Source organism: Aotus nancymaae, unplaced genomic scaffold (assembly GCF_030222135.1).
Source record: "Aotus nancymaae isolate 86718 unplaced genomic scaffold, 86718_ANA_hifiasm-v0.15.2.pri h1tg000041l, whole genome shotgun sequence".
NCBI classification, from domain to species: Eukaryota; Metazoa; Chordata; class Mammalia; order Primates; family Aotidae; genus Aotus; species Aotus nancymaae.
In genome coordinates, this window is record NW_026988455.1 from 43,736,273 (window position 1) to 43,762,468 (window position 26,196).

Consider the following 26,196-nt stretch of genomic DNA (forward strand, 5'->3'; position numbering starts at 1 on the left):
TGAAGAGCCCTCTCCCTGTGGTGGGGCACATGACTATCAAGAGTTCTGACTTCCTACTAGCCCTGGCCAGCAAATACAGTGGAAAGAGGACATTTCCCTCCTAAGGTCATATGTTCACCCCAGGGAAGACTAGTTGACCAATATGTGGATCATGTGTACCATGGCCCATCAAGTGGGCCACCATGATGGTGGTCCTTTACCCATGGACAAAGGTAGGGAAGCTCCTCAAAGCCAAAAGGAGACTTTAAAAAATGCAGATGAGATAGATTCTGAACCTCTCCTAACAATATATTTTCATGCTAGCAGGGCTTGCACATGTTGGGTTCTAGAGGTATTTAAAAAGGTGTTTTTAATAATAATAGTAAACCCACCAAATTGTTTCTTAATGAATTAATCTTTGCTATTGACCCAAGCAAGGAGTTTATAGTATTTAGAAATGCATTGCTATAAAATGACAACTGGCATTCCTCCCTCATTTGTCAAAGCAGTCTTTTAGAGAGAGACATATTTGTTGAAAGAGCAAATCTGCTTCTGATTTTAGTCCATCCAGCGGCAGGCAGGCTTTTTGGACCAATTATTACCAGACCTTGAGATAAATCACCTCATGAGCCATTAGTTCTTGAAGGATTAGCAGCCTCAAAGATTTATGTGCGGATTAATTGGAGTGTACATTAGATCGCTATGTTTAAAACCGCAGTCATTCCTGCAAATCATTTTCATTAGTGCTTTATTCAGAATTCTTTAGCCTCATATAATACTGCCATCGCAGGGAAATCTGAAAGACATTTTTCTTTCTTTATTTGTGGTCTGCTCCCCATCACCACTGTTGTGTTTAATAGATCTAGCTTGGGCTACATAGAGAACATCTAAAGGAACAGCATCTTTCAGTAAAGATTAGTTCATTTGCTTCAGCTGAACAGTGACTGAAATTTACAGGATGAGATACAAGAAATATATCGGTATTCTGGAAGCAGCAGTTGGTATTACCCCACTTAACAAAAGAGAACTTCTACCTGAGAGCAGAAGACATGTGAACCTTTGGCAACGACCTGGGTAAGCAGAGAAGGGTGGAAGCTTTTTGCTATAGAGGGACTTTTTGGCTGTTTTGGGGACCCAGATAGAAAGAAAGGTCCTCTGTCTTGTGGGTATAATAGATGAGTTCTTCATTGAGAACTTGTTTCTTCTTGGTGGAGATGGAATTCTCAGACTGATTGAAAAACAGGAATGACATTCTTGGATAATATTCTAACACCCAAGGAGATGAATAATGGGTGTGTCTACAGCCCGTTTTGATAATCTGAGTATTTAATTTTCTGATTTTGAAAGTGTTTTTTTCATGGTTTACAAATGTAGCAATTCTTAAGAATGAAGAAAATATGCCTTATTACTATAACTTTTTTCAACAATACAAGTGTTTTTCTGATTAAAGTGTACATGTAGACTGTGTTTTGGGGGAAATAGTTTTCTTGAAACAGCAGTTTTCGTTTGACATCTCTTTCTGCAGCCCCACTGATTTACCATGATGAAGAAAAGTTTAGAAGTTTTTTATGCAAGCTAGAAGCCTTAGTTCTAACTTTCTTCTCTGAAGTCTTTCTTTGTGTTTTTCACACATTAAAGAGAAGTTGAATTTAAGGTTCCTGTATGGTAGACAGTATTTTTAGGGTCTGAATTAATTTTTAAACTGAATAAGTCACACAGTAGCATGTACTGATCAACTTGTATCTGTGTAGAAATATTTCTTTTTAATAGTTAGAAAGTTACTAGCTTGTTTTTATCGTATGAACAACATACATTCATTATAGAAGATTTAGAAAATACAGAAAAATAAGGGGGAAAATTACCTATAGTTTTATCTCCCCAAGAGAACTACTAGAAGCATTTAGGTCAGTGGTTCTCAATGGGGAGGTGGAAATAGGGAATTTTGTTCCCCAGGGGACGACTGTCAATGTCTGGGGGCATTTTTGGTTGTTATAGCCCAGGGGTTGCTACCCCTGGTGAGTGGAGTCCGGGAATACTGCCCAACATCCCACAACGCATAGGACAGCCCCCTGCAATAAGGAATTTTCCAACCCACAATGTCAGTAGTGCCACTGGTGAGACATTTGATAGATTTTCTTCCCATCTGTAAAAGGGTACATTTTATTAGAAAAAAAATAAATATTTCTTTGGGAACTTTCAGGGATGCTTTAGAATGGAATTCTGAGGCAACATTTTAATTTTATTATTATTATCCTACTGTTATTGTCTTGAAAGTAAGAGGAGGTGTGCATATGTGTGGAGAGGGCAGGGGGCATACAGAGACTCTATCAGAGTCCACAGAGGTTAGTGCTGGTCAGCCGGGGCTATGGAAAACATTGTAATGACTAAACTATGATTCTCCAAGTAGCCCCTAGAGATTGGGCTGCTGTAGCCTAGACCGTAGTCTCGGAACAACAGAAGTTTAGAACTGGGAGAACCTTTGCCAGGGATGGCAAACAGGTTTCATGTGGAAGGCAGGTGCCAGTTGATGGTTGGCTGCGTGGAGTATCTAGCTAGGAGGACCCCGAGGCCAAACCTGGGCTTAGCGGGAAGGGAATATCGCAACTGATGAGGGATGTTTGGTCTGAACCTATGATGAGGGAACTGGGGAAATGCAACCTGTGGCCCATATATTTACCATTCCTGAATTCTAGTTTAGTGTTTGGATTTTACAAGTGGGAAACTCAGCCTCACTGGAGTCATCCTGATCAAGAGTGTGGCTCTCAGACAGAAATGGGATGTTCTTAGTTTCTGCCACAGGGTCATTCATGAAGGGATTCACCCTGAACAAGCTCATATGATTCAGATGTGCAAACTGATTGCTAGATTATTAATTTTTGTTTGGATATAACCTCTTCTAGCAATTGGAATAAATACCCTAAATAGACCTAAATACATCTCTGCCTGTCCTCATTTCCCCTGACCAAACCAAACAGAAGTCAAATTATTTGTTACAAAGTGACCCTTAATAAGTGAAGTCGAATGTGCCTTTCTTTTGAGAGAGAGACCGTTTCCTTAAGCTGGATGAAACAGCACTGCATCAGAGAACAAACAAGATCTTCCTTGTATCTACAATACTCTGAGTTCTGGGAATACAGAGGGACGAAACATTGTTTCACTGATCTCCCTTTTTTGTCTGCTGACCCCCTTCTTACCTGACACAGCCTTCCTTTGGACATATTCACATCCCTCACTGAGCTTATGGTAAACTCTCCTCTCGGGTATCCTACAAGTGTTTTTCTCAGTAGATGTGTTAATATTTTATTAATCAATTCTTATTTCTCAAACTTTCATGTGCATATGAATCGCTGTTAAAATGCAGGTTTCGATTCTGTAGGTTATAGCAGAGCCGGAGATTCTGCAATTTTTGACAAGCTCCCAGGTAGTGCTGTCAGCCCAGGTGATGCTGATGGCTCAGTCCATGAGCCACACTTTAAAGATCAAGCATCCCGAGAAGTACTTTCCACCAGAGCCTACTTACCTTCTCTTAACCTTTCACTTTCTTTCTTTCTTTAAAAATAGTGAGAGAGTCTCGCTGTGTTGCCCAGGCAGGAGTGCAGTGGCTATTCACGGGTGTGATCTCACCATTAATAAGCCCAGAAGTTTTGACCTGCTCTGTTTCCAACCGGGGGCCAGTTGACCCCTCCTGATTAATCTGGCACTTTCTGATCTTCCTGATGGCTTTTAGTCCCAATACCTCCCCTCTCAGCAGTTGTTAAAGATATCAGCAGTAGGAGGGTAGATTATTCTGATCAAGAGCGTGGCTTTCAGACAGAGCTTCTATGGAAAGAAGTTGTCCTATGAACATTTTAACCAGAAATTTCTGTTGGCCTGGTGGACTAGTGAGGCTGATTCTTTTCTTCCAAGAATTCTGTCTCATTCTTTCTTTTCAAGAAGTATTCTGATTATGACAACATACATATAATACTGCATAGTTTTTAGGAGCAGCTGCTTTTGCATTTTAAAACACAATTGAGGCTGGGTGCGGTGGCTCACACCTGTAATCCTAGCACTTTGGGATACAGAGGTGGGCAGATCACCTGAGGTCAGGAGTTCAAGGCTAGCCCGACCAACATGGTGAAACCCCATCTCTAAAAGTACAAAAATTAGCTGGGTGTGGTGGTGGATGCCTGTAATCCCAGCTACTCTGGAGGCTGAGACAGGGATAATTGCTTGAACCTGGGAGGCAGAGGTTACAGTGAGCCGAGATCATGCCACTGCACTCCAGCCTGGGCAACAGAATGAGACTCTCTCAAAAAACAACAACAACAAACAAAACATAATTTGAAGTCAGTTTATAATCCAGTATTTAAAACCTCAAGGAATTCATTAATTCATCTCAAGCTTCCCATTCTGTAACACTTTTTTTTTTTTGAGAGGGAGTCACGCTTTGTCGCCCAGGAGATTAGAGTGCAGTGGCACGATCTTGGCTCACTGCAATCTCTGCCTCCAAGGTTCAAGTGATTCTCCTGTCTCCACCTTCCAAGTAGCTGGGACTACAGATACTCACCACCATGCCTGGCTAATTTTTGTATTTTCAGTAGACGTGGTTTCACCATGTTTCCCAGGCTAGTCTTGAATTCCTGACCCCAAGTGATCCACCTGCCTCGGCCTCTCAAAGTGCTGGGATTACAGGCACGAGCCACCACACTTAGCCCCACTCTGTAATACTTTTTCTTGCTGTCTGCAAGCAGGGATATGCTTAAGGTTCTGTTCTGCAAACTGTACAGTTACATGATTGGCCAAAACGAGTAGCTACCAACCAACAATTGGCTGAGTGTTCAAGTTCACTTAAACAGAGATTGGATGACTTATACATGTGCCTGTTCGCCCATTGCGCAGCGCATGGTAGGCGCTCAGGATATATTTTCCAGTGGTAACTCAGTTTCAGTATAGCCACAAATGGAGAAAGATAGAATAAAAAGAATTGACACCCAAATACAAAAATACCAGCCACCTATGGATCTTCCTTTTGCAATCTGTAAGGTTTTCCAGCTTTAACTCATGTTACCTGACAATTTTACATATTTTCAATACTCCTGAAGTCCAAGAATATATTGTATTTCTTTTTGCCAAGTGTTTGCTTAATTTAGAGGCCCAATTCAATAATAGTATATTTTAGAAACAACTGATTGTTTCTGGGGGTTTGTATACATGACAAAACCCCCTGGACTATTATAGAGAAAGCTAAAGCCAGGATGCCTTAGAAATGCAGAAAACTGCTTGAATTAAAAAGCAAGCCATTTTAATAACAGAAATAAGCTCTTTTTGGAGCTGATACCTGTAGAAAAGTTTGCATATGAAGGCCAAAAGCATAACCAAGCACATGTCAATTTGTAAGCCATTTATTTATCTTTGGAAGTAATAACAGAAACCATGTATGGGCTGGGCTCTAATCCTGTTGCTTGCTTTGTAGAATGTCCAGATGGCCTAGCTTTAGCCTTTGCCTACATTTCCTGCTGATCCTGGGAGAAGGGAAATGTGCCTCCCGCCTGTACAAATAAAATCGACACCATCTTTTCTTTCTATTCCATCGTGTAGGGAGTAGAGTGTTTTGCACAGATGCCACAATATCACTTTGTCTAGCAAACAGAAGAGTATGTCCAGAACTGGTGAGAGGCTGCATTCTTCCTCCCACTGAAAGTCTTTCCTGTGACTGCCCGAGTGAAGCTGCCTTCACAAGTTCAACCCAGAAAGGAGCTTGCCTCCTTGTGGTATTTGAAAGGCACATACAGCTTTCGTAAGAATGTGCAGAAAGGGTATTTCTTGGGTTTTCTTGGACTTGGGTGTAAAACAAGAAAATATTTGCCGTCTTTCCTGATGGTGGGCAACCCACAATATAAACAGAAGCCCAGGCCGGGCACCATGGCTCGTGTCTGTAATCCCAGCACTTTGGGAGGCTGAGGCAGGTAGATCACTTGAGGCCAGGAGTTTGAGACCAACCTGGCCAAAATGGTGAAACCTTGTATCTACTAAAACTACAAAAATTAGCCAGGCTCTCTGAAGGTACTAAAAGCCATTACAGGTGGCACACACCTGTAATCCCAGTTACCTGAGAGGTTGAGGAAGGAGAATCACTTGAACCCAGGAGGATGTGTTTGCAATGAGCCAAGATCATGCCACTGCACTCCAGGCTGGGCAACAGTACAAGACTCTGTCTCAAAAAGCAAAACAATCCAGATATAACCTTAAGAAAATAATAATAATAATAAAAAAAATAAAAAACAAAACAAAACAATAAACACAAGCCAGTATTATAAATGCTATGAAAAACAAATTCCCTCTTAGTTTAAAATGTTTTCTTTGTTGTACACTTTGAAATGGTAAATTTTATGTTTATTTTACCATAATAAAAATTTTCTTTCTGGCTGGTCCGATGGTAGTGGGTTATCAGAACTTACTAACATTAGTGTCACTAAAGTTGGTATACAACCCCTCACTGCTAAATTTGGCTGGCTTTAAAAAAAATTTTTTTTCTTTCTTTTTTTTTTTGAGATGGAGTTTTGCTCTTGTCACCCAGGCTGGAGTGCAGTGGTGAGATCTTGCCTCACTGCAACCTCCGCCTTCTGGGTTCAAGTGATTCTCCTGTTTCAACCTCCCAAGTAGCTGGGATTATAGGCGCCCACCACCACTTCCGGCTAATTTTTGTATTTTGTAGAGACTGGGTTTCACCATGTTGGCCAGGCTGGTCTGGAGCTCCTGACCTCAGGTGATCCACATGCCTTGGCCTCCCAATGTGCTGGGATTCCAGGTGTGAGCCACCATGCCCGGCCTAAGCCACCATGCCTGGCCTAAGCCACCGTGCCCGGCCTGAGCCATCATGCCCAGCCTAAGCCACCATGCCTGACCTAAACAATTTTTTCTAGCTATTTTCTCACCTGCTGAATACCTGTTTAACCTGAAAGGCGAATTCTTTTTTTTTTTTTTTTGAGATGGAGTCTCACTTTTTCGCCCTGGCTAGAGTGTAGTGGCGTGTGATCTTGGCTCACTGCAACCTCTGCCTCCCAGGTTCAAGCGATTCTCCTACCTCCGCCTCCTGAATAGCTGAGATTACAGGCACCTGCCGCCATGCTTGGCTATTTTTTATATTTTTTAGTACAGACAGGGTTTCACCATCTTGGCCAGGTTGGTCTTGAACTCCTGAACTTGTGATCCACCCATCTTGGCCTCCCAAAGTGCTGGGATTACAGGTGTGAGCCACCGTGCTCAGCCACAGATTCTTATAAGATCTTGTTTCTCAGAGTGACTCTCAGGTAGACTGGTGATACCAAGGTTTAGGTGGCAACTCACTTTCTCCATTTTTTGAAAACTGAAAACATTAGGGGCAGCAATTCCATTATTTCTGAGATAAATGAAAACGTATGTCCATATAAACATTTGTACACCACTGTTCACAGTGGCCAAAGAGAAGAAACAACCCAAACCTCCACCAACTGATGAATAGATAATAAAATGTGGTATATCCATACGATGGAATATTATTTGTCCATAAAAAAGGAATGAAGTGCTGATGTATGCTACAACATCAGTGAACCTTAAAAAATTATGCTAAGTTAAAGAAGGCAGTCACAAAATGTCTAATATCATATGAGCCCATTTATATGAAATATCCAGAAGAGATAAATCTATAGAGTCAAAAATTAGATTGGTGGTTGCCTAGGGCCAAGAGGCAGGGAGAGAAGAATTGGCGGATCAGGAAATTATGGCTAAGAGGTTTGGGGCATAATGAAGATATTCTAAGATGGACGGTGGTGACAGTTGTACAACTCTGTGAAGGTACTAAAAGCTATCCTAAAAATGGGCAAATTGTATGGTATGTGAACTTCTGTGCATTTCCCAAAATCTTACCATGCAGGGAATGAGCATGTTGGGTTTTTAACAACACTGTCTTTTCCAGGGTGCGAAGTACCACATTACTGTCCTCTCCCTGTGAGTGGGACTGGCACCCCGGTGGCAGCTCCAGGCGAAAGTACTCCAGGAAGCACAGAGCTGTGCCGGTACACGGCCCACGTTGCCAGGTATTTGCTTATTTTATCTCTCACCAGCCTAGTCTGTTGTAAGAGTTACCATTTTCGATGTTGCTGACCTATACATTTTCATAGGAAATTTAATGGTAACGTCCAAAGTACCAAAGAACAGAAACATCTTACCTGCATTAATGGACTGAATTGATAGGTATAACATGGTTGGTGAATGCTTATTGAGGATGACCTTCCTGGCATGTAAGTACAACTTCTGTGGTTCAAAATAAATGCCTAAATTGGCATTTGGTACTGATGATGTCTGGGATTGGAGGTCGTTTTAATAGGTTGTGTTTTGTCCATTATCATTGAGGTAGTAAAATTATGTAACAGTGGTAAGCACTTTGCTGAAAAGGTAACGGACATCAGTCATGCTGGCTTCTAAAGATTAATTATGTCCAAGCTTTTAGTGAAAGAGCTAGGACCAAGTATTATCTATTTACTGGTTCACTTTTAAGAATGAATTAAATGAGATTTACAAGGTCTTAAATTTTGACAGATGTGGGATGCATTTGTTTTTTGTTACACTTTGACCTCTGTTTATAGGCCAGTCCATGGCTGGCTGGAATGGGGTTGGAATTTTTTTTCATGTGCTTGTTTTGTACTTCCTGTCTGTTGAAGCTGGTAGCCCCTAGCTGGCTGGATTCCAGATACATGTGCAAACTAGAGTTTAGTGGCATGTGAATGGCACACTCCAGAAGAGCAGATCCTAGTTCTGCTGCCTTCTAATTGTGTGATCTTGGGCACATCTTAATGCTTCTGAGCCTCGGATTCTTCATCTGTAGAAAGGGAATGTCAACATGAAACTAAATGAGTTAATGGGCCCAGTAAGTACCAGGCTCATGCTAAGGCCTTTCTGTGTCTAGTTGTCCAAATGAGGACGTTCAAGTGGAGGAAGTCCTCATTTTCCACTGAATTAACAGGGCTGGATGTGGGTTTTGTTTACTGAAATGTTTTCTGTGGAGCTCTTAAAAGTCCCGACCAGGCAAGGTGGTTCACACCTGTAATTCCAGTGCTTTGGAAAGTAGAGGTGAGAGGATTGTTTGAGGCCAGGAGTTTGAAACCAGCCTGGGCAACATAGTGAGACCCTGTCTCTGTTTAAAAAATAATAATCATAACCTGCTGGGCATGGTGGTGTGCTCCTGTAGTCCTAGCTACGTGAGAAGCTGAGTGGGAGGATCGCTTGAGCCCAGGAATTTGAGGCTGCAGTGAGCTAAAGGTGCACCACTGCACTCCAGCCTGGGCAGCGGATTGAGACTTTGTCTCAGCAACAAAAAAAGTCCCAAACATGAGAAGACAGATGCCTGCTCAGACTCCAGAAATGGGTTTCCTTGGCTGGGCGCAGTGCCTCACGCCTGTAATTCCAGCAATTTGGGAGGTCCAGGTGGACAGATGGCTTGAGCCCAACAGTTTGAGACAAGCCTGGGCAACATGGCGAAACCCCATCTCTGCAAAAAATAAAAAAAATATTAGCCAGGTGTAGTGGTGCAGTAATCCCAGCTACTTGGGAGGCTGAGGCACGAGAATCACTTGAATCCAGGAGGTGGAGTTTGCAGTGAGCTGAGATTGTGCCACTGCACTCTAGCCTTGCGATAGAGACTGCCTCAAAAAAAAAAAAAAAAAAGTTGGTCTCCTAAAATCTTACTAGCTTTCTAGATAGGATCTGTTGATTATTCAGATAAATTGGAGGGGTGCTGTGGAGTATGGCAAAGAGGGATTGGAGCTAGCATTGTCTGTTGGAGGAAAGGCTCGTTCTGACTCTAGCCAGCCCCTCCTGATACGTACCTCCCTTGTTCTGGTTCCCTGTACCCACACTACCTTTCCAACGTCAATTTGATTGCCTGAGTCAATGCCTTGCTTCAGAGTTCTTTCATGTGTAAACACAAGCTTGGCTTTCTGGGACGAATTAGCCTTAGGCGAGCTCGAGTGAAGAGGATTTTCCCCAGGCATCCCACATGCCCTAGTTTCAGATCCAGCAAACATTCATTAAGGACCTTTTATTTGCCAGGCAGGGGGCAAGGTGCTTTCACTGATATTGTTCCTCCTCACCACAGCTGCAAGAGGAAGGTATTATTAGCTCCCTTTTGCAGATAAAGAACCTGAGATTCAAAGATTTTAAATGATTTCCTTGTCCTTTCTAATCATCAGCCTCTACCCATTCTGCCCTACTCTTATCATTCTGGAGAGCACTATTTGCCTGGGGCTGGATTTTTGCTACTTTAAGGGGCTTTGATTATCACCTTTTTGACTTGGCAAAATCATCTTTGACTTCAGAGATAATGCTAAGACTTTAGGAGGCTGAGGCGGGAGGATCGCTTAAACCCAGGAGTTCAAGATCTGCCTGGGCAATATAGCAAGACCTTGTCTCTATCAAAAAAAAAAAAAAAAAAAAAGAAGGCCAGGCCTGGTGGTTCACACCTATAATCATAGCATTTTGGGAGGCCAAGGCAGGAGAATCCCTTGAGCCCAGGAGTTCAAGACCAACCTGGGCTATATAAGGAGACCCTGTCTCTTTTTCAATTTTAAAATTATGTAAACAATTAATAATGAATAAAAATAAAAAGAAAAGATGATAATAGTCTGGTGAAGAGCTTCATTTCCCAGATATGGAATCTAGTTAGGCAATTTAGATACCTTGAAGTTATCACTGACTCACCCCATCATATAGGCTTAGAAAAGTGAGTTGAGGCCGGGCGTGGTGGCTCACACCTGTAATCCTAGCACTTTGGGAGGCTGAGGCGGGTGGATCACCTGAGGTCAGGAGTTCGAGACCAGTCTGGCCAACGTAGTGAAACTCTGTCTCAACTAAAAATACAAAAATTAGCCTGGCGTGGTGGCAGGTGCCTGTAATCCCAGCTACTCTGGAGGCTGAGGCAGGAGAATTGCTTGCACCGGGCAGCAGAGGTTGCAGTGAGCCAAGATCGCACCACTTCACTCCAGCCTGGGCGATAGAGTAAGGCTTCATCTCAAAAAAATAAAAAAAAAAAAAAAAGTGAAACTCCATCTCAGAAAAAAAGAAAAGTGAGTTGAAGGTGAAAGCTCAAAACTTTTACTTCTGTGCACCTGGGAGCCCCTCTATAGCGTCTTTCCCTCTTCCCTAGGGGCTCCTCTGTTTACGGGAATTCTCAGGGGAATCACTTTAGCAGCCAAACTTCCATACTCGGATAGACAGACCCAGAGCTGCAACACATCGGGCACCAGCTGGAGGGTGTGTTAAAACATGGATTCCTGGGCCCCACCCCCCGGGTTTCTGCTTCAGGCAGTCTGGGATGAGGCCCAGGAATTTGCATGTCTGGTTTCCAGACCAGACTTTGAGAGAGTAGTTTTAATGGCCAGTTTAGAGCATGAGCTTGTTTACAGATGGTGTGTGTGGCCACTTTCTCTATCTGTGATGAAGGGCTCCTTTCCTCAAATATTTAATGAGCATCTCACACTGCACTGCTGAGGGAAATTTAGAGGAATATTAACCTCGTCTCTGGTAGACTTTGGAGCCTAATTTGGAATCAGTAAATTGCACTGCTGTGTGTAAAGTACTGCCCTCACCCTGTTAAGTGGATATGGCAGAAGGCCTGAAGCAGTGACTAAGTCAGGGCAGGCTTCCTGGGACAGGTGATATTTGAAAGGAAACCTGAGAATAAAAAGTTATTAGCTGTGTGAGCATATGGGCGAAGAGAAACTCAGGGAGCAGAGCCTGTACCATCAAGTGTCTGGAGATGCTGCACCAGGTGAGAAGAAAAGGTTTGTGTTTGTCCTGCCCAAAAGTATCAAAGACAAGTCTCAATCAACTTAGAGAGTTTGGCCAGGCAGGGTGGCTCACACCTGTAATCCTAGCACTTTGGGAGGCCAAGGCCGGTGGATTGCTTGAGGCTAGGAGTTTGAGACCAGCCTGGCCAACATGGTGAAACCCCATCTCTACTAAAATACAAAAGTTAGGCCAGGCATGGTGGCTCATGCCTGTAATCTCAGCACTGTGGGCGGTTGAGGCGGGCGGATCACCTGAGGTTGGGAGTTCGAGACCAGCATGACCAACATGGAGAAACCCCATCCCTACTGAAAATACATTAGCCAGGCATGGTGGCACATGCCTGTAATCCCAGCTACTAGGGAGGCCGAGGCAGGAGAATCGCTTGAACCTGGGAGGCGAAGGAGGTAGCAGTGAGCTGAGATCATGCCATTGCACTCTAGCCTGAGCAACAAGAGCGAGACTCTGTCTCAAAAAAAAAAAAAAAAAAAATTAGCTGAGTGTAGTGGTGTATACCTGTAATCCAGCTTCTTGAGAGGCTGAGGCACCAGAATTGCTTGAACCTGGGAGGCAGAGGTTGCGGTGAGCTGAGATTGCCACTGGACTCCAGCCTGGGTGACAGAGCGAGACTCCATCTCAGAAAAAATTTAGAAAGTTTATTTTGCCAAGGTTACAGGATATGCCCAACATGGCATGATGACATGTGCCCAACGTGGTAAGAGTATAGCCTGCTTTTATACATTTTAGGGAGACGTAATACATCAATCAATACATGTAAGATTTACTACGTTGGTTCCATCTGGCAGAGCAGGACAACTCAAAAGGGGTGGAGAGGCTCCCAGGTCATAGGTACTCTACTCTAGGGGTACTTAAGGGCTGCCAGGTCATAGGTACTCTACTCTAGGGGTACTTAAGGGCTGCCAGGTCATAGGTACTGCTACTTTAAAGCCTCCAAGTAGCAGGCTTTAGAGAATAAACAGTAAATGTTTCTTATCAGACTTAAGATCTGTGTTGGTGTTAATATTGGAGGGGGATGATGAGGCATGTCCAAACCCCACTTCCCCTCATGGCCCGAACCAGTCTTTCAGGTTAAATTTTAGCGTGCCCTCGCTGAGCAGAAAGTCCCTTCAGATGGTTGCAGAGGGCCTTCAAATTTTATTTTTGGTTTATAGATATGAAATGAAGATGCAACTGTATGGTGATAATGATGACACGTGGGTGCTTACTGTGTAGTTGGTACTGTGCTAAACATATGATTTGCATCATCTTATTTAATTCTGATACTCATCCAATGTAACCCCCATTTGTAGTAGTTTGCTGAAGCCACAGTAACAAAGCACCATAAACTGGGTGGCTTAAACAGAAATTAACAGAAATTACTGTCTCATGGTTCTAGATGCTAGAAGTCTGAACTCAAGGTGTCTGCTGAGTTGACTTCTTTTCTTTTCTTTTCTTTTTTTGAGACAGAGTCGCCCAGGCTGGATTACAGTGGCTCGATCTTGGCTCATTGCAACCTTCACCTCCCAGGTTCTAGTGATTCTTCTGCCTCAGCCTCCTGAATAGCTGGGATTACAGGCACACGCCACCATGCCTAGCTAATTTTTGTATTTTTAGTGGAGATGGAGGTTCCCCATTTTAGCCAGGCTAGTCTTGAACTCCTGACCTCAAGTGATCCATCTGCCTCAGCCTCCCAAAGTGCTGGGATTACAGGCGTCAGCCACCACACCTGGTCCTTATTCTTTCTTACTTTCTAATGCCTTAAAGTCAAACATGTTTTCCAAATAGAAATTAGAGTGTGTGCTTCTTTACTCATGAACCAACAAGACAGAGTGCTGGTTATCTGGCCTATCCTTGGGAATCTGCGATGTGTGGACATTTTATGCATAGCATATAGATGAATAATACTCAAGCCAGGTTCTGAAACATAATTTAATTATACTCCTGCATGTTTAAAAGAATACAGAACCGAACAATTAAAGGCTGACCCGGAGCCAGGCGCGATGGCTGGCCGGGCGTGGTGATTCACTCCTGTAATCACAGCACTTTGGGAGGGCGAGGCGGTGAGGTCAGGAACTCCCGAGGTCAGGAGTTCCAGACCAGCCTGAACAACGTGACAAAACCCCATCTCTACTAAAAAACAGAAACAAAACGGTCGTGATGGTGCCACACCTGTAATCCCAGCTACTTGGGAAGCTTGAGGCAGAAGAATCACTTGAATGCAGGAGGTGGAGGTTGCAGTGAGCCTAGATTGCGCCACCGCACTCCAGCCTGGGGGACAGAGCAAGACTCTGTCTCAAAAAAAAAAAAAAAGAAAGAAAGAAAGAAAGCTGACCCAGAGCCCTAGATCTCTTAACTTTTCACAGCCAAATTTCTTAAAAGGCTTCTCTGTGCTTTTAGTTCCTTTTCCTCACTATCACCTGCCCTTCTGACACTTTCTCCTCTACCTATGCCAGACACTTAGGGGCTCAGTGAGTGGTTTCACGTGTCCTATGGGCTGGGCACAGCACTAAATAAAACCTCTTCCCTTAGGAGGAACTGCAGTCTAATTGGCAATTACCAATCTCATTACTGTTTAAGGAAGATTATTATTATTATTATTTTCAAGACAGGGTCTTGCTCTGTTCCTTAGGCTGGAGTGCAGTGGCATGATCATAGCTCACTGCAGCCTCCATCCCTGGGCCTCAAGCAGTCCTCCAGCTTCAGCCTACCAAAGTGTTGGGATTATAGGTGTGAGTCACTGCACTGGGCTGGAAGCTTATCTTATGATTCCCATTTCATCTGATAAAATTGAGATGAAGAATTTGTGTCTAGTTCTGGCTGGAATAGGGGGTAGTTGGGGGCATTGTTGGAGCCCTGATTTTGGTTCTTCTCTGACCTCGGTTGAATGGTTGGTGACAGAACTTTTCAGTTCAGTCAAAATTTTTATTCATTTAGAGGTAATCTGATTGTGTAGTGACATTAGGCAATCCCCTTGGGCAGGATTCACCACCCACTGCCATCAAAATTATTTTTGAAAAACATAGGCTAGGTACTGTGGTTTATGCCTGTGTTATAGATAAAACTTTGATGCCGCAAAAGAAATAGCACTTGAAGATAAATCCTCTCAGCAAGGCAGTTTAGTTCTATAGAAGGTTGTGGCAATAGTAGCTGCACGCTTGGACAAGGCGGAAAGAGGTACTAATGCCTGACGGGGGTCACCCCTACTGCTGTGTAGTTCCCCTATTGGCTAGGGTTAGACTGCACAAGCTAGACTAATCCTGATTGGCTATTTTAAAGAGAGCAGTGTTCCGAGCTGGAGTGGCAGGGTGGGTATTTTGGCGGGAAGGATGGTTACGGGTGGGTCAGAGCAGGTAGCCAGGGGTAACCTAAGTCAAAGGTGATGGGAGCAGATGACCGGGATGAGTCAGGATGGAACTGGGGGCTGGGGGAACAGATGTGAACTACTGATTAGAACTGTTAAGGTTGTTTACTGGAATTTCAAGGATGTTAAACTTTAAAATAGAGAATTAAAGAATAAGAGAGCTGACCATACCGGCATACTGATTCTTTGAAGAGAAACTTGGGGTTCACTATAACACCTGTAATCTGAGCACTTTCAGAGGCCAAACTGGGTAGATAGCTTGAGCTCAGGAGTTCAAGACCAGCCTGGGTGATATGGTAAAACCCTGTCTGTGCAAAAAATACGAAAAAATAAATAGCTGAATGTGGTGGCGGGCACCTGTAGTCCCAGCTACTTGGGGGTGCTGAGGCAGGAGGATCACTTTAGCCTAGGAGGTCCAGGTTGCACTGAGCCAAGATTACACCACTGTACTCAAGTCAGGGTGACAAAGTGAGACCCTGTCTCCAAAAACAAAAACCAAAAAAGTGATGTTTGAAAAAATATACACTATTTTTATTATAATTATTGCTGTTTGATATTGATATTTGAAATATAATTATTGATATTCAAGGAATCAAAATATTTATGCATATATAAAATTATTTTTACCTCACATCTTAAAACTGGTTACTTAAAATAATTAACTCTGTCAATAGACTTTGAAAGAGGCTTTGTAAATTGTTAACGTTAAATTTATCTCTTCCAATAGCTGTAGCTCAGCAGAATAAATATGGCAATAAAGAAGGATGCTATCCCAAGACTTAGGACAATAAATCAAAATACTGTAGTAACTGAAGGATGATTCAAGCAAAGGCAGAACCTAATCAAAAAGGAAAAGATATGTAAAAAATAAAGTGTCATTGGGAATAATAGCTAGGATTGGCTTGAAAAAATAAGTAGAAAAACACTCTGCTTCTATGATTTAGTGTTTACGATGTAAATCTGAAAGACATCTAAATCTCTTGGAAATAAACCTGATTATTTAAAAACTTAGATCATGTCTCAGTGAGAGACCTCAACAAACAAAACACAAACAAAAACTTAGATCATGACTTTGGAGGTAGGAAAATCCGAAAGCCCCATACATTCTTGAAATTAAATGAAAGATTTCACTCTTGTGTTTAATCTGGCCCTTGAATCCTACATTAGCAAATAATCGGATGTACATTTGATAAACCTGATTTTATTCATTATGACTCCCCACCCTGCTTGCTTTCCTTCACTACTCTAGGAGTTTGGGAAAGTTTAGATGCATGTAGTCCTGGGTACCAGCAAGCTCTCCCAGAGATCATGGGACAGAAAGGCTCAGAAACCAAAACCAGGTGTTAAAATCACACGATTCACTCAACTTGAAAACATAGTGAGAAGCAAGGGGAAAGAGATCGTGTGTTAGTCAATTTTCATACTGCTGATAAAGACATACTCAAGACTGGGCAATTTACAAAAGAAAGAGATTTAATTGGACTTACAGTTCCACATGGCTGGGGAGGTGTCACAATCATGGCAGAGGTAAAAGGAAAGTCTCACATGGCAGCAGACAAGAGAAGAGAGCTTGTGCATGGAAACTCCCTTTTTTAAAACCATCAGATCTCAGCTGGGCGTGGTGGCTTATGCCTGTAATTCCAGCACTTTGGGAGGCCAAGGAGGGCAGATCATGAGGTCAGGAGTTCGAGACCAGCCTGGCCAACATAGTAAAAACCTGTCTCTACTAAAAATACAAAAAATTAGCTGGACGTGGTTGCAGGCACTTGTAATCCCAGCTATTCGGGAGGCTGAGGTAGGAGAATCACTTGAACCCAGGAGGCAGAGGTTGCAGTGAGCCAAGATCATGCCATTGCACTCCAGCTGGGACCACAGTGCAAGACTCCATCTCAAAAAAAAAGGCAAAAACAGAAAACCATCAGATCAGGAGAACAGCATGGGAGAGATCTACCCTCTTGATTCAATTACCTCCCACTGGGTCCCTCCCATAACAGGTGGAAATTCAAGATTTGGGTGGGGACACAGCCAAAACATATCAGATAGAGACTAATATAGGTAGGTGAGGATACAAATAGGGTGAGAGATCCAAGATCCACACTTCTAGAACCCTGTGCTTGCAGTGTCAGCTTTCCCTGCTGATGCTGTGGTCAGAAAAACCAAAGTTAAGGTTGAACAAGGAGCCTCAACAGGTGGAAAGTGTCTGAAGTCAGCAGATGCTTGCTCTGCTGGAGGTATGCAAGGCAATATGCCTGGCCAATAGCTGTAGTTCATCAGTCATCTGTGTTTTTTTTTGTTTTTTTGACATAGAGTCTCACTTCTCTCTCCCAGGCTGGGGTGCAGGGGCGCGATCTCGGCTCACTGCAACTTCCGACTCCTGGGTTCAAACGAGTTGCCCGGCTAATTTTCTTTCTTTTTTTTTTTTTTCAGTAGAGACAGGGTTTCACCACGTTGGCCAGACTGGTCTGGAACTCCTGACTTCACCTGTCTGGGCCTCCCAAAGTGCTGGGATTACAGGTGTGAGCCACCGTGCCCCATTAGTGATCTGTGTTTTATCTACATTTTGGGGCAGAGTATATGTGGGGCCAGAACTGAACATGATGGATGTCACTGATGGGTAATCGATTTAGGAATGACAATTTAGGAATGACATAGCTGTCTTGAGGTAACATGAGCTGAGCGATATTATGTATTATTAATATTTATGAAGTGCCTATTATTAACAATGTAAATCATAATCTAGAAAAATATTTTACATATAATTATATAAACAGTATATAATTGACTGGGTATGGTGGCTCAGGCCTGTAATCCTAGCACTTTGGGAGGCCGAGGCGGGTGGATCACCTGAGGTCAGGAATTCAAGACCAGCCTGACCAACATGGTGGAACCCCATCTGTACTAAAAAGTACAAAATTAGTGGGGCATGGTGGCACATGCCTATAATTTCAGCTACTCGGGAGGCTGAGGCAGGACAATCGCTTGAACCCAGGAGGCAGAGCTTGCAATGAACCAAAATCTTGCACTCCTGTCTGGTTGACAAGAGCAAAAACTTCATCTCAAAAAAAATATTTTTTAAGTATATAATAAATTATACCTTATAAAATTGTATTATAATTTTATTAATTATAAATAATGTATTCACAGTACATATGAATATATATGATTTATATATTATAAAATATATAATTTTATATTATATATATAAAACACAATTATAAGTTAAATATTTATTAAATTCACTATTTTTATTTATTTATTTATTTTGAGATGAAGTCTCACTCTGTTGCCCAGGCTGGAGTGCAATGGTGTAATCTTGGCTCACTGCAACCTCCGTCTCCCAGGTTCAAGCAATAGGGGCGCACCACCACACTCAGCTAATTTTTGTATTTTTTTTTAGTAGAGACGAGGTTTCACTTTGTTGGCCAGGCTGGTCTCGAACTCCTGACCTCATGATCCGCCCACCTTGGCCTCCCAAAGTGCTGGGATTACAGGTGTGAGCCACCATGCCAGGCCTTAAATTCACTATTTTATTAAGTAAATATTATAAGATTTAACATTTATTTTATTCTTCCATTCCTTTGTATTTATAAGTAAAACTCTCATTTGTTTCATTCTTTTAATGCATATTTAACACACGAATATTCTATTCTGTTTATTGTTGACATATCTCACAGATTATCTTACACGTCTTACAACTTACTGTCTACACTTAACACATCTTAGGAATTCTGCTATTTCCTCATTATCTATGCTAAATACATCTCAGGAGTTTTCATTCACCTGATTATTAAATTGTCCTCTATACTAGTTTGAAAGAGAACTTTAAATAAACGTATTTATTCAGCCAATTATGGTATATTCATACAAATGGAATATTATGTAGTTAGAAAAAATGATGATGTAGATTTATTTCATGAAACATGTAGTCAAACTATATTCTTATGTAGAAATAGGTGGCAAAAGAGCATATCTGGTGTGTGCCAAGTGTATACCTCAGGTATCTAAGTTGTGTACAATATGGACCTACTTATCTGTGCAGAGAGATACCCGGAAAGGTGCTCCATAGTTGGCTCTGGATGGTGACATTTTAGTTGCACTTGACCACTTTTTGATGATCTGCTTGTATAGTTTGAGTGAATGAACAATGATCACTTACATTAAAAATTGAAATCCAAATGTGTGTGTTTGTACAAACATATATGCAAAAAACATAAAAAGAATTGTAAGACCAGACCCTTTTCTGCTGAAAACTGTAGACAGCATTTTGCAAATAATAATTATTTTTTAAAAAGTATCTTTATTTTAAAACATTTTTAGCCAGGTACAGTGGCTTGGTCCTATAATCCCAGCACTTTTCAAGGCCAAGGCAAGGATTGCCTCAGTTCAGGAATTCAAGACCAGCCTGGGCAACATGGCAAAACTCCATCTCTACCCAAAATACAAAAATTCGCTGGGTGTGGTGGTGCATGCCTATGTTCCCAGCTACTTGAGAGGCTGAGGTGGGAGGATCACTTGAGCCTTGGAGGTGGAGGCTGCAGTGACCTGAGATTGTGCCATTTACTCCAGCCTGGGTGAGACGGGGAGACCCTGTCTCAAAAAAAAAAAAAAAAAATTAAAAAATACAGAGACGGGGTTTCACCGTGGTTCCCAGACTGATCTCCAACTCCTGAGCTCCAGTGATCCATCCACCTCGGCCCTTCCAAAGTGCTGAGATTACAAGTGTGCGTGAGCTGCCACGCCCAGCTGCAAATAATTATTTTCTAAACTTCAAAATGTTTTACCTGGCTTCAAAATTGTAATCTGTCTTGCGCCGGAGAACTGTAAAAATGTCCCTTAAGCAGACTTTCCTAAACCTCTCCCATGATGAGAATCTATGAACACTGTCAGTTCACGTGCCCTTCATAGACTCACTGAATCGGAATCTCTAGGAAGGGACCTAGGACACTGGTTTTAACAAGTGCCTCTGGTGTTTCCTATCATCAGAGAAATTTAGGACACTGTCCTATAGAACCATAAATTTTATGAGCCACATTTTCAATTTTTATTGAACATCTCCTGAAGGTGCCTTTTCCAGGCCAGTTTCCTTTGTTTAAAGAGGCCTGGCTGGGCACAGTGGCTCGCACTGTAATCCCAGCACTTTGGGAGGCCGAGGCCGGTGGATCACTGAGGTCAGGAGTTCAAGACCAGCCTAGCCAACCTGGCGAAACCCTGTCTCTACTAAAAATATAAAAATTAGCTGGGCGTGGTGATGGGCATCTGTAGTCCCAGCTACTCAGGAAGCTGAGGTGGGAGAATTGCTTGAATTCAGGAGGCAGAGGTTGCAGTGAGCCAAGATTGCGCCACTGCACTCCAGCCTGGGTAACAAGAGCGAAATTCCGTCTAAAAAAAAAAAAGAAGCCCATGACAATTTGCATTCCTACCCTGGAAAGCTGTTTGTTTGCTACTTTTTTCTAAGGCCATTTTCAGATCTGAAAATTCTTTGTGAATCTAGGAGACTCTTCAGCAACTTTCAATTGGTATTGATCAGGGATCCCAAATTCTTAGAGCTAGTGGATTCTGGTGATAAGTTTTTTAAAGCAATTCAGGAGTGCAGAGGCCCCTCCAGTTTCCCCAGAGTACTGGACAGTCCCCTGGGCCTCGCTCACCTTGGATTCCCTCTTAGAGCCCCTGAGAGGTGTGTCTTGTTATTTAGTGAAAATTTTTGTTTACTGAAGTGTTTTTCTGAAAGTATTTTGGGGGTGAAGGGAGCTCTGAAATTCAGTTAGACAACAGAACAACATTTGAATGAATGATTCTCTCGCTTAAGGGAGTCAAATTGCATTTGTGGCATTGACCTTTTTAATATTTCATAGGAAGAGTTTCACAAACTTGATTCCCCAGCATTGCTTGTACAAAACTCGCCTCAGTTGCTGTGAGAGCAAAAATCGTCATGTATTCTGTTAAAAGGAGCCAAAAGGAAAGCAATAATAACCACACCTCTCCTCCCGCCCCGTGCAATTGTTTTACTGGGTAGAGGCAAAGAATACGGGAGCCAGAAAGCCAGGAAGTAAATGGGCTTTGAATCCGACAGAACTGGGCTTGGATTCTTTCTTTTTTTGAGACAGGGTCTCACTCTGTTGCTGAGGCTGGGGCTCAGTGGCACAGTCACGGCTCACTGAAGCCTCAACCTCCTGGACTCAAGTAATCCTTCTGCCTCAGCCTCCTGAGTAGCCAGGACTTCAGGGGTGTGCCATCATGCTGTGTAATTTATTTTTATTACTTTTATTTTTTGTAGAGACAGGGTCTTCCTGTGTTACCCAAGCTGGTCTTGAACTTCTGGACTCATGTGATCCTCCCACCTTGGTCTCCCAAAGTGCTGGGATTACAGGTGTGGCCACCATGCCTGGTGGGTTTGGAGTCTCTACTCACCATCTACTTGGGGAGATGACCTTGGGCAAACTGCTTTCTCTGAAGCATAGTTTCTTTATGTATAAAGCAGAGGCAATAATACCGACTACATAGTCACTACATTAAATGACTTAGTGTAGTATATGAAAAGCTCTTGGTGCATAATATGCATTTAATCAATCATTGTTTATGAGAGTTTTTGCTTCTGTGTTTGTTTCTCAGTGGAGGGTTAACAGGGGGTCTCTATCCCTGAAAAGAGAATGTGGCTTTCATATATTCTGCAGTATAAACAGCAGTAACATGGTAAAAGCTGTCATGCGTCAGAGCACCTGGGAGTGCCTCTGAAGACCAGGGCATCCTGCCAGGAAGAAGTGTTCCTCTGTGTTGCAGAGCACTCTCCGCAGCAGGTGCGTCTAAACTAGACCGTGTACCGTCGGATGCGTCTTGGCTTTCCAGGACTGGAGCTGGGTTATGCTCGGCCTCAGCCCCAGGAGGAGCACCACCATGGCCTCTGCCCACCAGCCTGAGCACACCCAGCTCAGCCCTATAAGTCACCTGGGTGTCTGCATGTGGTCAGCTTAGACTACGGCCGTCTCCTTCCAACCCAGGACTCTCCCCAAACACCAGTCTAGAGCACCTTAGCTTCTTAATCCGTTCAGGCCACAGCTGACTCTGAATTGCACAGCTAATTCTTTTTTTTTTTTTTTTTTTGAGACAGGTCTTGCTCTGTCACCCAGTCTAGAGTGCAGTGGTTCAATCTCAGCTAGGCAACCTCTGCCTCCCAGGCTCAAGCCATCCTCCTGCTTCAGCCTCCTAAGTAGCTGGGACTACAGGCATGCATCACCACATCCAGCTAATTTCTTTTGTAGAGATCAGGTTTTGCTCTGTTGCCCAAGGCTGATCTTGAACTCTTGGGCTCAAGCAGTCCTCCCATTTTGGCCTCCCAGTGTGCTGGGATTATAGGCGTGAGCCACATGCCTGACCTTATTTACTATTTTTAATAAAAATAACACATAGCCAGGCACCTAGGCTCATGCCTGTAATCACAGCACTTTGGGAGACCAAGGTGGGAGGATAGCTAGAGGCCAGGAGTTTGAGGCAGCTTGTGCAACATAGCAAGACCTCATCTCTACTAAAAAAAAAAAAAAAAAAAAAAAATATATATATATATATATATATATATATATATATTCTGAGTAGCTGGGATTACAGGCATGCACCACCATGCCTAGCTAAATTTTGTATTTTTAGTAGAGATGGGGTTTCACCACGTTGGCCAGGCTGGTGTTGAATCCCTGACCTCAGGTGATCTGCTCGCCTCCCAAAGTGCTGGGATTACAGGCGTAAGCAACCACAACTAGCCTTAAAAATAATTTTTTAAAAAATTAGCCAGGCCTGATGGTGTGGGCCTGTAGTCCCAGCTACTTGGGAGGCTGAGGTGGAAGGATTGCTTGAGCCCAGGAGTTGGAGGTTTCTATGAGCTATGATTGTGCCACTGCACTCCAGCCTGGGCAAGAGTGAGACCCTTTTCCAAAAATAAATAAAATAGGCTGGGTATGGTGGCTCACGCCTGTAATCCTAGCACTTTGGGAGACCGAGGAGGGCAGATCACTTGAGGTCAGGAGTTTGAAACCAGCCTGGTCAACATAGTGAAACCCCGTCTATATGAAAAATACAAAACAATTAGCCAGATGTGGTGGCAGGTGCCTGGAATCCCAGCTAGTTGGGAGACTGAGGCAGGAGAATCACTTGAACCCAGGAGGCGGAGGTTGCAGGGAGCTGTGATCACGACACTACAAAACAAAAAGCAACAAAAAATCCAATAAGTAAATAAATAAGAGAATATTTATTTTGGGAGGCTGAAGCAGGAGGATGGCTTGAGCCTAGGAGGCAGAGGTTGCCTAGCCGAGATCACACCACTGCATTCCAGCCTGGGTGACAGAGCAAGACCTGTCTCAAAAAAAATTAAAAAGAATTAGCTGTGCAATTCAGAGTCAGCTGTGGCCTGAACGGATTAAGAAGCTGAGGTGCTCTAGGCTGGTGTTTGGGGAGAGTCCTGGGTTGGAAGGAGACGGCCGTAGTCTAAGCTGACCACATGCAGACACCCAGGTGACTTATAGGGCTGAGCTGGGTGTGCTCAGGCTGGTGGGCAGAGGCCATGGTGGTGCTCCTCCTGGGGCTGAGGCCGAGCATAACCCAGCTCCAGTCCTGGAAAGCCAAGACGCATCCGACGGTACACAGTACAAAAATAGGATCTCATTTTTGTAAACATTTTTGGTCTCTTGGTAGTCATCCATGTAGTCTATATATATGTGTGGAATATATGTAGTCTGTATATATGTAGTCTGTATATATGTCTGGAATGTTCACCTAATGTTGAAGATGGATATTAGGACTTTAGTTATTACATTTCTTTGTATTCTTCTGAACTGCTCAAATGCTTTATAATGAGCAACTTATAAACCCAGTGGTCTAAAAAATTAACAAAAATAAACATAGTTTTTAGTAACTGTGGAACAATGTAAATAGCCTTACACCTTAAGTTACCTGCTTTTACTAAATAGAAGACTGTCCACCTTGTCTGGTGTGGTGGCTCACGCCTGTAATCCCAGCACTTTGGGAGGCCAGGAAGCTGAGGCAGGCAGATCAACTGAGGCCAGGAGTTTGAGACCAGGTTGGCCAACGTGGTGAAACTCCATCTCTACTAAAAGTACAAAAATTACCCAGGCATGGTGGCACATGCTTGTAATCCCAGCTACTTGGGAGGTTAAGGCACGAGAATCACTTGGATTCGGGAGGCAGAGGTTGTGGTGAGCCAAGATTGCACCACCACTCCCAGCTTGGGCAACAGAGCGAGAGTCTGTCAAAAAAAGAAAGAAGAAGGAGAAGGAGAAGGAAAAGGAAGAGGAAGAGGAGGAGGAGGAGGAGAAGGAGGAGGTTTACGTAAAAATTTGATCTGTTCTTTGAGATACTAGACATGTAGATACCAACATATTGGCTTTAATGGCAAAAACTGCAATTACTTTTGCACCAACCTAAAATAATTGAAAAGTAGCAGCTTACAGCAGGTTACTACTCTTTCTACATAATATCAAACTATGGGAACAATCGTGAAGACAGGTAGTCTGAAAATTGCTTATGAGTGATCCACAGAATGTTTCTAAAGGAAAAGCAAGACTCTTCAGTTGCCCAAAAGATGGAGGAGGCCTGAGAGTTCTTACAGTGGTTTAAAATGTGTTCACCTATGCTGGAAGATAGCTTGAAAATACTCTGCTGTCTTTGTAGCCTTTACAAATCTATGATTGCCATAAAGTCAGCTTTGTTCCCTATTTCTAGAACCATCATATATTTGAATGAGGAGCATCTCAATTCAGAGGTCTGTTTTTTCTTGGGGGTAGGCATCAGAGGGCATAGGCATTAGAAGCAGCTCTGTATACAACTGAAAGCAGTCTTGTAGCCATTTAGGATCTGGGAAGCATACAAGTTAACTACCCCCACCCCAAAAAAGAAGAGGAGTTTAACGAACTTTGAAAGTGAGCATGAGGGCTGGGCACAGTGGCTCATGCCTATAATCCCAGCCCTTTAGGGGGCTGAGGCAGGTGGATCACCTAAGGTCAGGAGTTCGAGACCAGCCTGGCAACACGGTGAAGCCCCATCTCTACTAAAAATACAAAAATTAGCTGGGCATGGTGGTGGGTACCTCTAGACCCACCTACTTGGGAGGTTGAGACGGGAGAATCGCTTGAACCTGGGAGGCAGAGGTTTCAATCAGCCAAGATCACGCCATTGCACTCCAGCCTGAGCAACAACAGAGAAACTCCATCTCAAAAAAAAAAAAGTGAATAATTTATAATAATTAAAAGTGAAAGCATAAGGGGATAAGCGGAACATTAGATGCCGCTCTCCTTGAAGTAATCTGAGGGGCCGTTGAGTGGTATGGTTATTGTGGGAGGAAGCCTGCAGGTGAACTGGGGTGGTCACTGGTACTGGTGTTTGGACTGAGGAAAATGGGAGGAGCCAGGACAGCGGGAGAAGAGATGAGGCTACTGGGAAGCAGGTGCGGGGAAGAGGGAGAGGACACTAGGCCTTTACTGAAAAAACGGCAGCTCCCTCGGTCTGAGCGTTAGCTGCTGCCTCAGCACTTTAGTCATACCTGTAGTTGAGCAATTCTCCTGACGTGTCGGCATGTGTTTACATATGTTTGATTTCATCACACGGTGAGCAGCTCCCTTTTATAAATAGTCTTTCTCTTCTCTATAACTACCCCAGGGTACGTGGTAGGCACTCAAGAAAGGTTTGTTAAAGGAGTTATGATTCCAGTCTACCTTACAGTGTACACATTAACTAAATTGTTCGGTGAACCTGTAAACTTTTCTGGTTTTTTTTGTTTTGTTTTTTGAGATGGAGTTTCACTCTTGTTGCCCAGGCTGGAGTGCAATGGCGTGATCTCGGCTCACCGCAATCTCTATCTTCTGAGTTCAAGCGATTCTCTTGCCTCAGACTCCCAAGTAGCTGGGATTACAGGCACCCACCACCACACCCAGCTAATTTTTTTGTATTTTTAGTAGAAATGAGGTTTCACCATGTTGGTTGGGCTGGTCTCGAACTCCTGACCCCAGGTGATCTGCCCACCTCAGCCTCCCAAAGTGCTGGAATTACAAACGTGA

At 43.2% G+C, this 26,196-nt stretch overlaps 1 protein-coding gene across 3 annotated transcripts in view; it reads left to right on the forward strand.

Annotated features, from left to right (window-relative positions):
• Positions 1-675: 675 nt before the first annotated feature.
• TJP2 (tight junction protein 2) overlaps positions 676-26,196 on the forward strand; it is a 110,960-nt gene continuing 85,439 nt past the window's right edge. For 2 of the 3 annotated variants that reach the window (XM_012453666.3, XM_064361682.1), the window contains exons 1-2: positions 677-1,053; positions 7,916-8,036. In XM_012453666.3, the coding sequence (XP_012309089.2) occupies positions 938-1,053; positions 7,916-8,036 (237 nt within the window). In that variant the 5' untranslated portion in view covers positions 677-937. Of the gene's footprint in view, positions 1,054-7,915; positions 8,037-26,196 lie in introns of all 3 variants that reach the window. The other variant, XM_012453685.3, reaches the window with a different exon arrangement.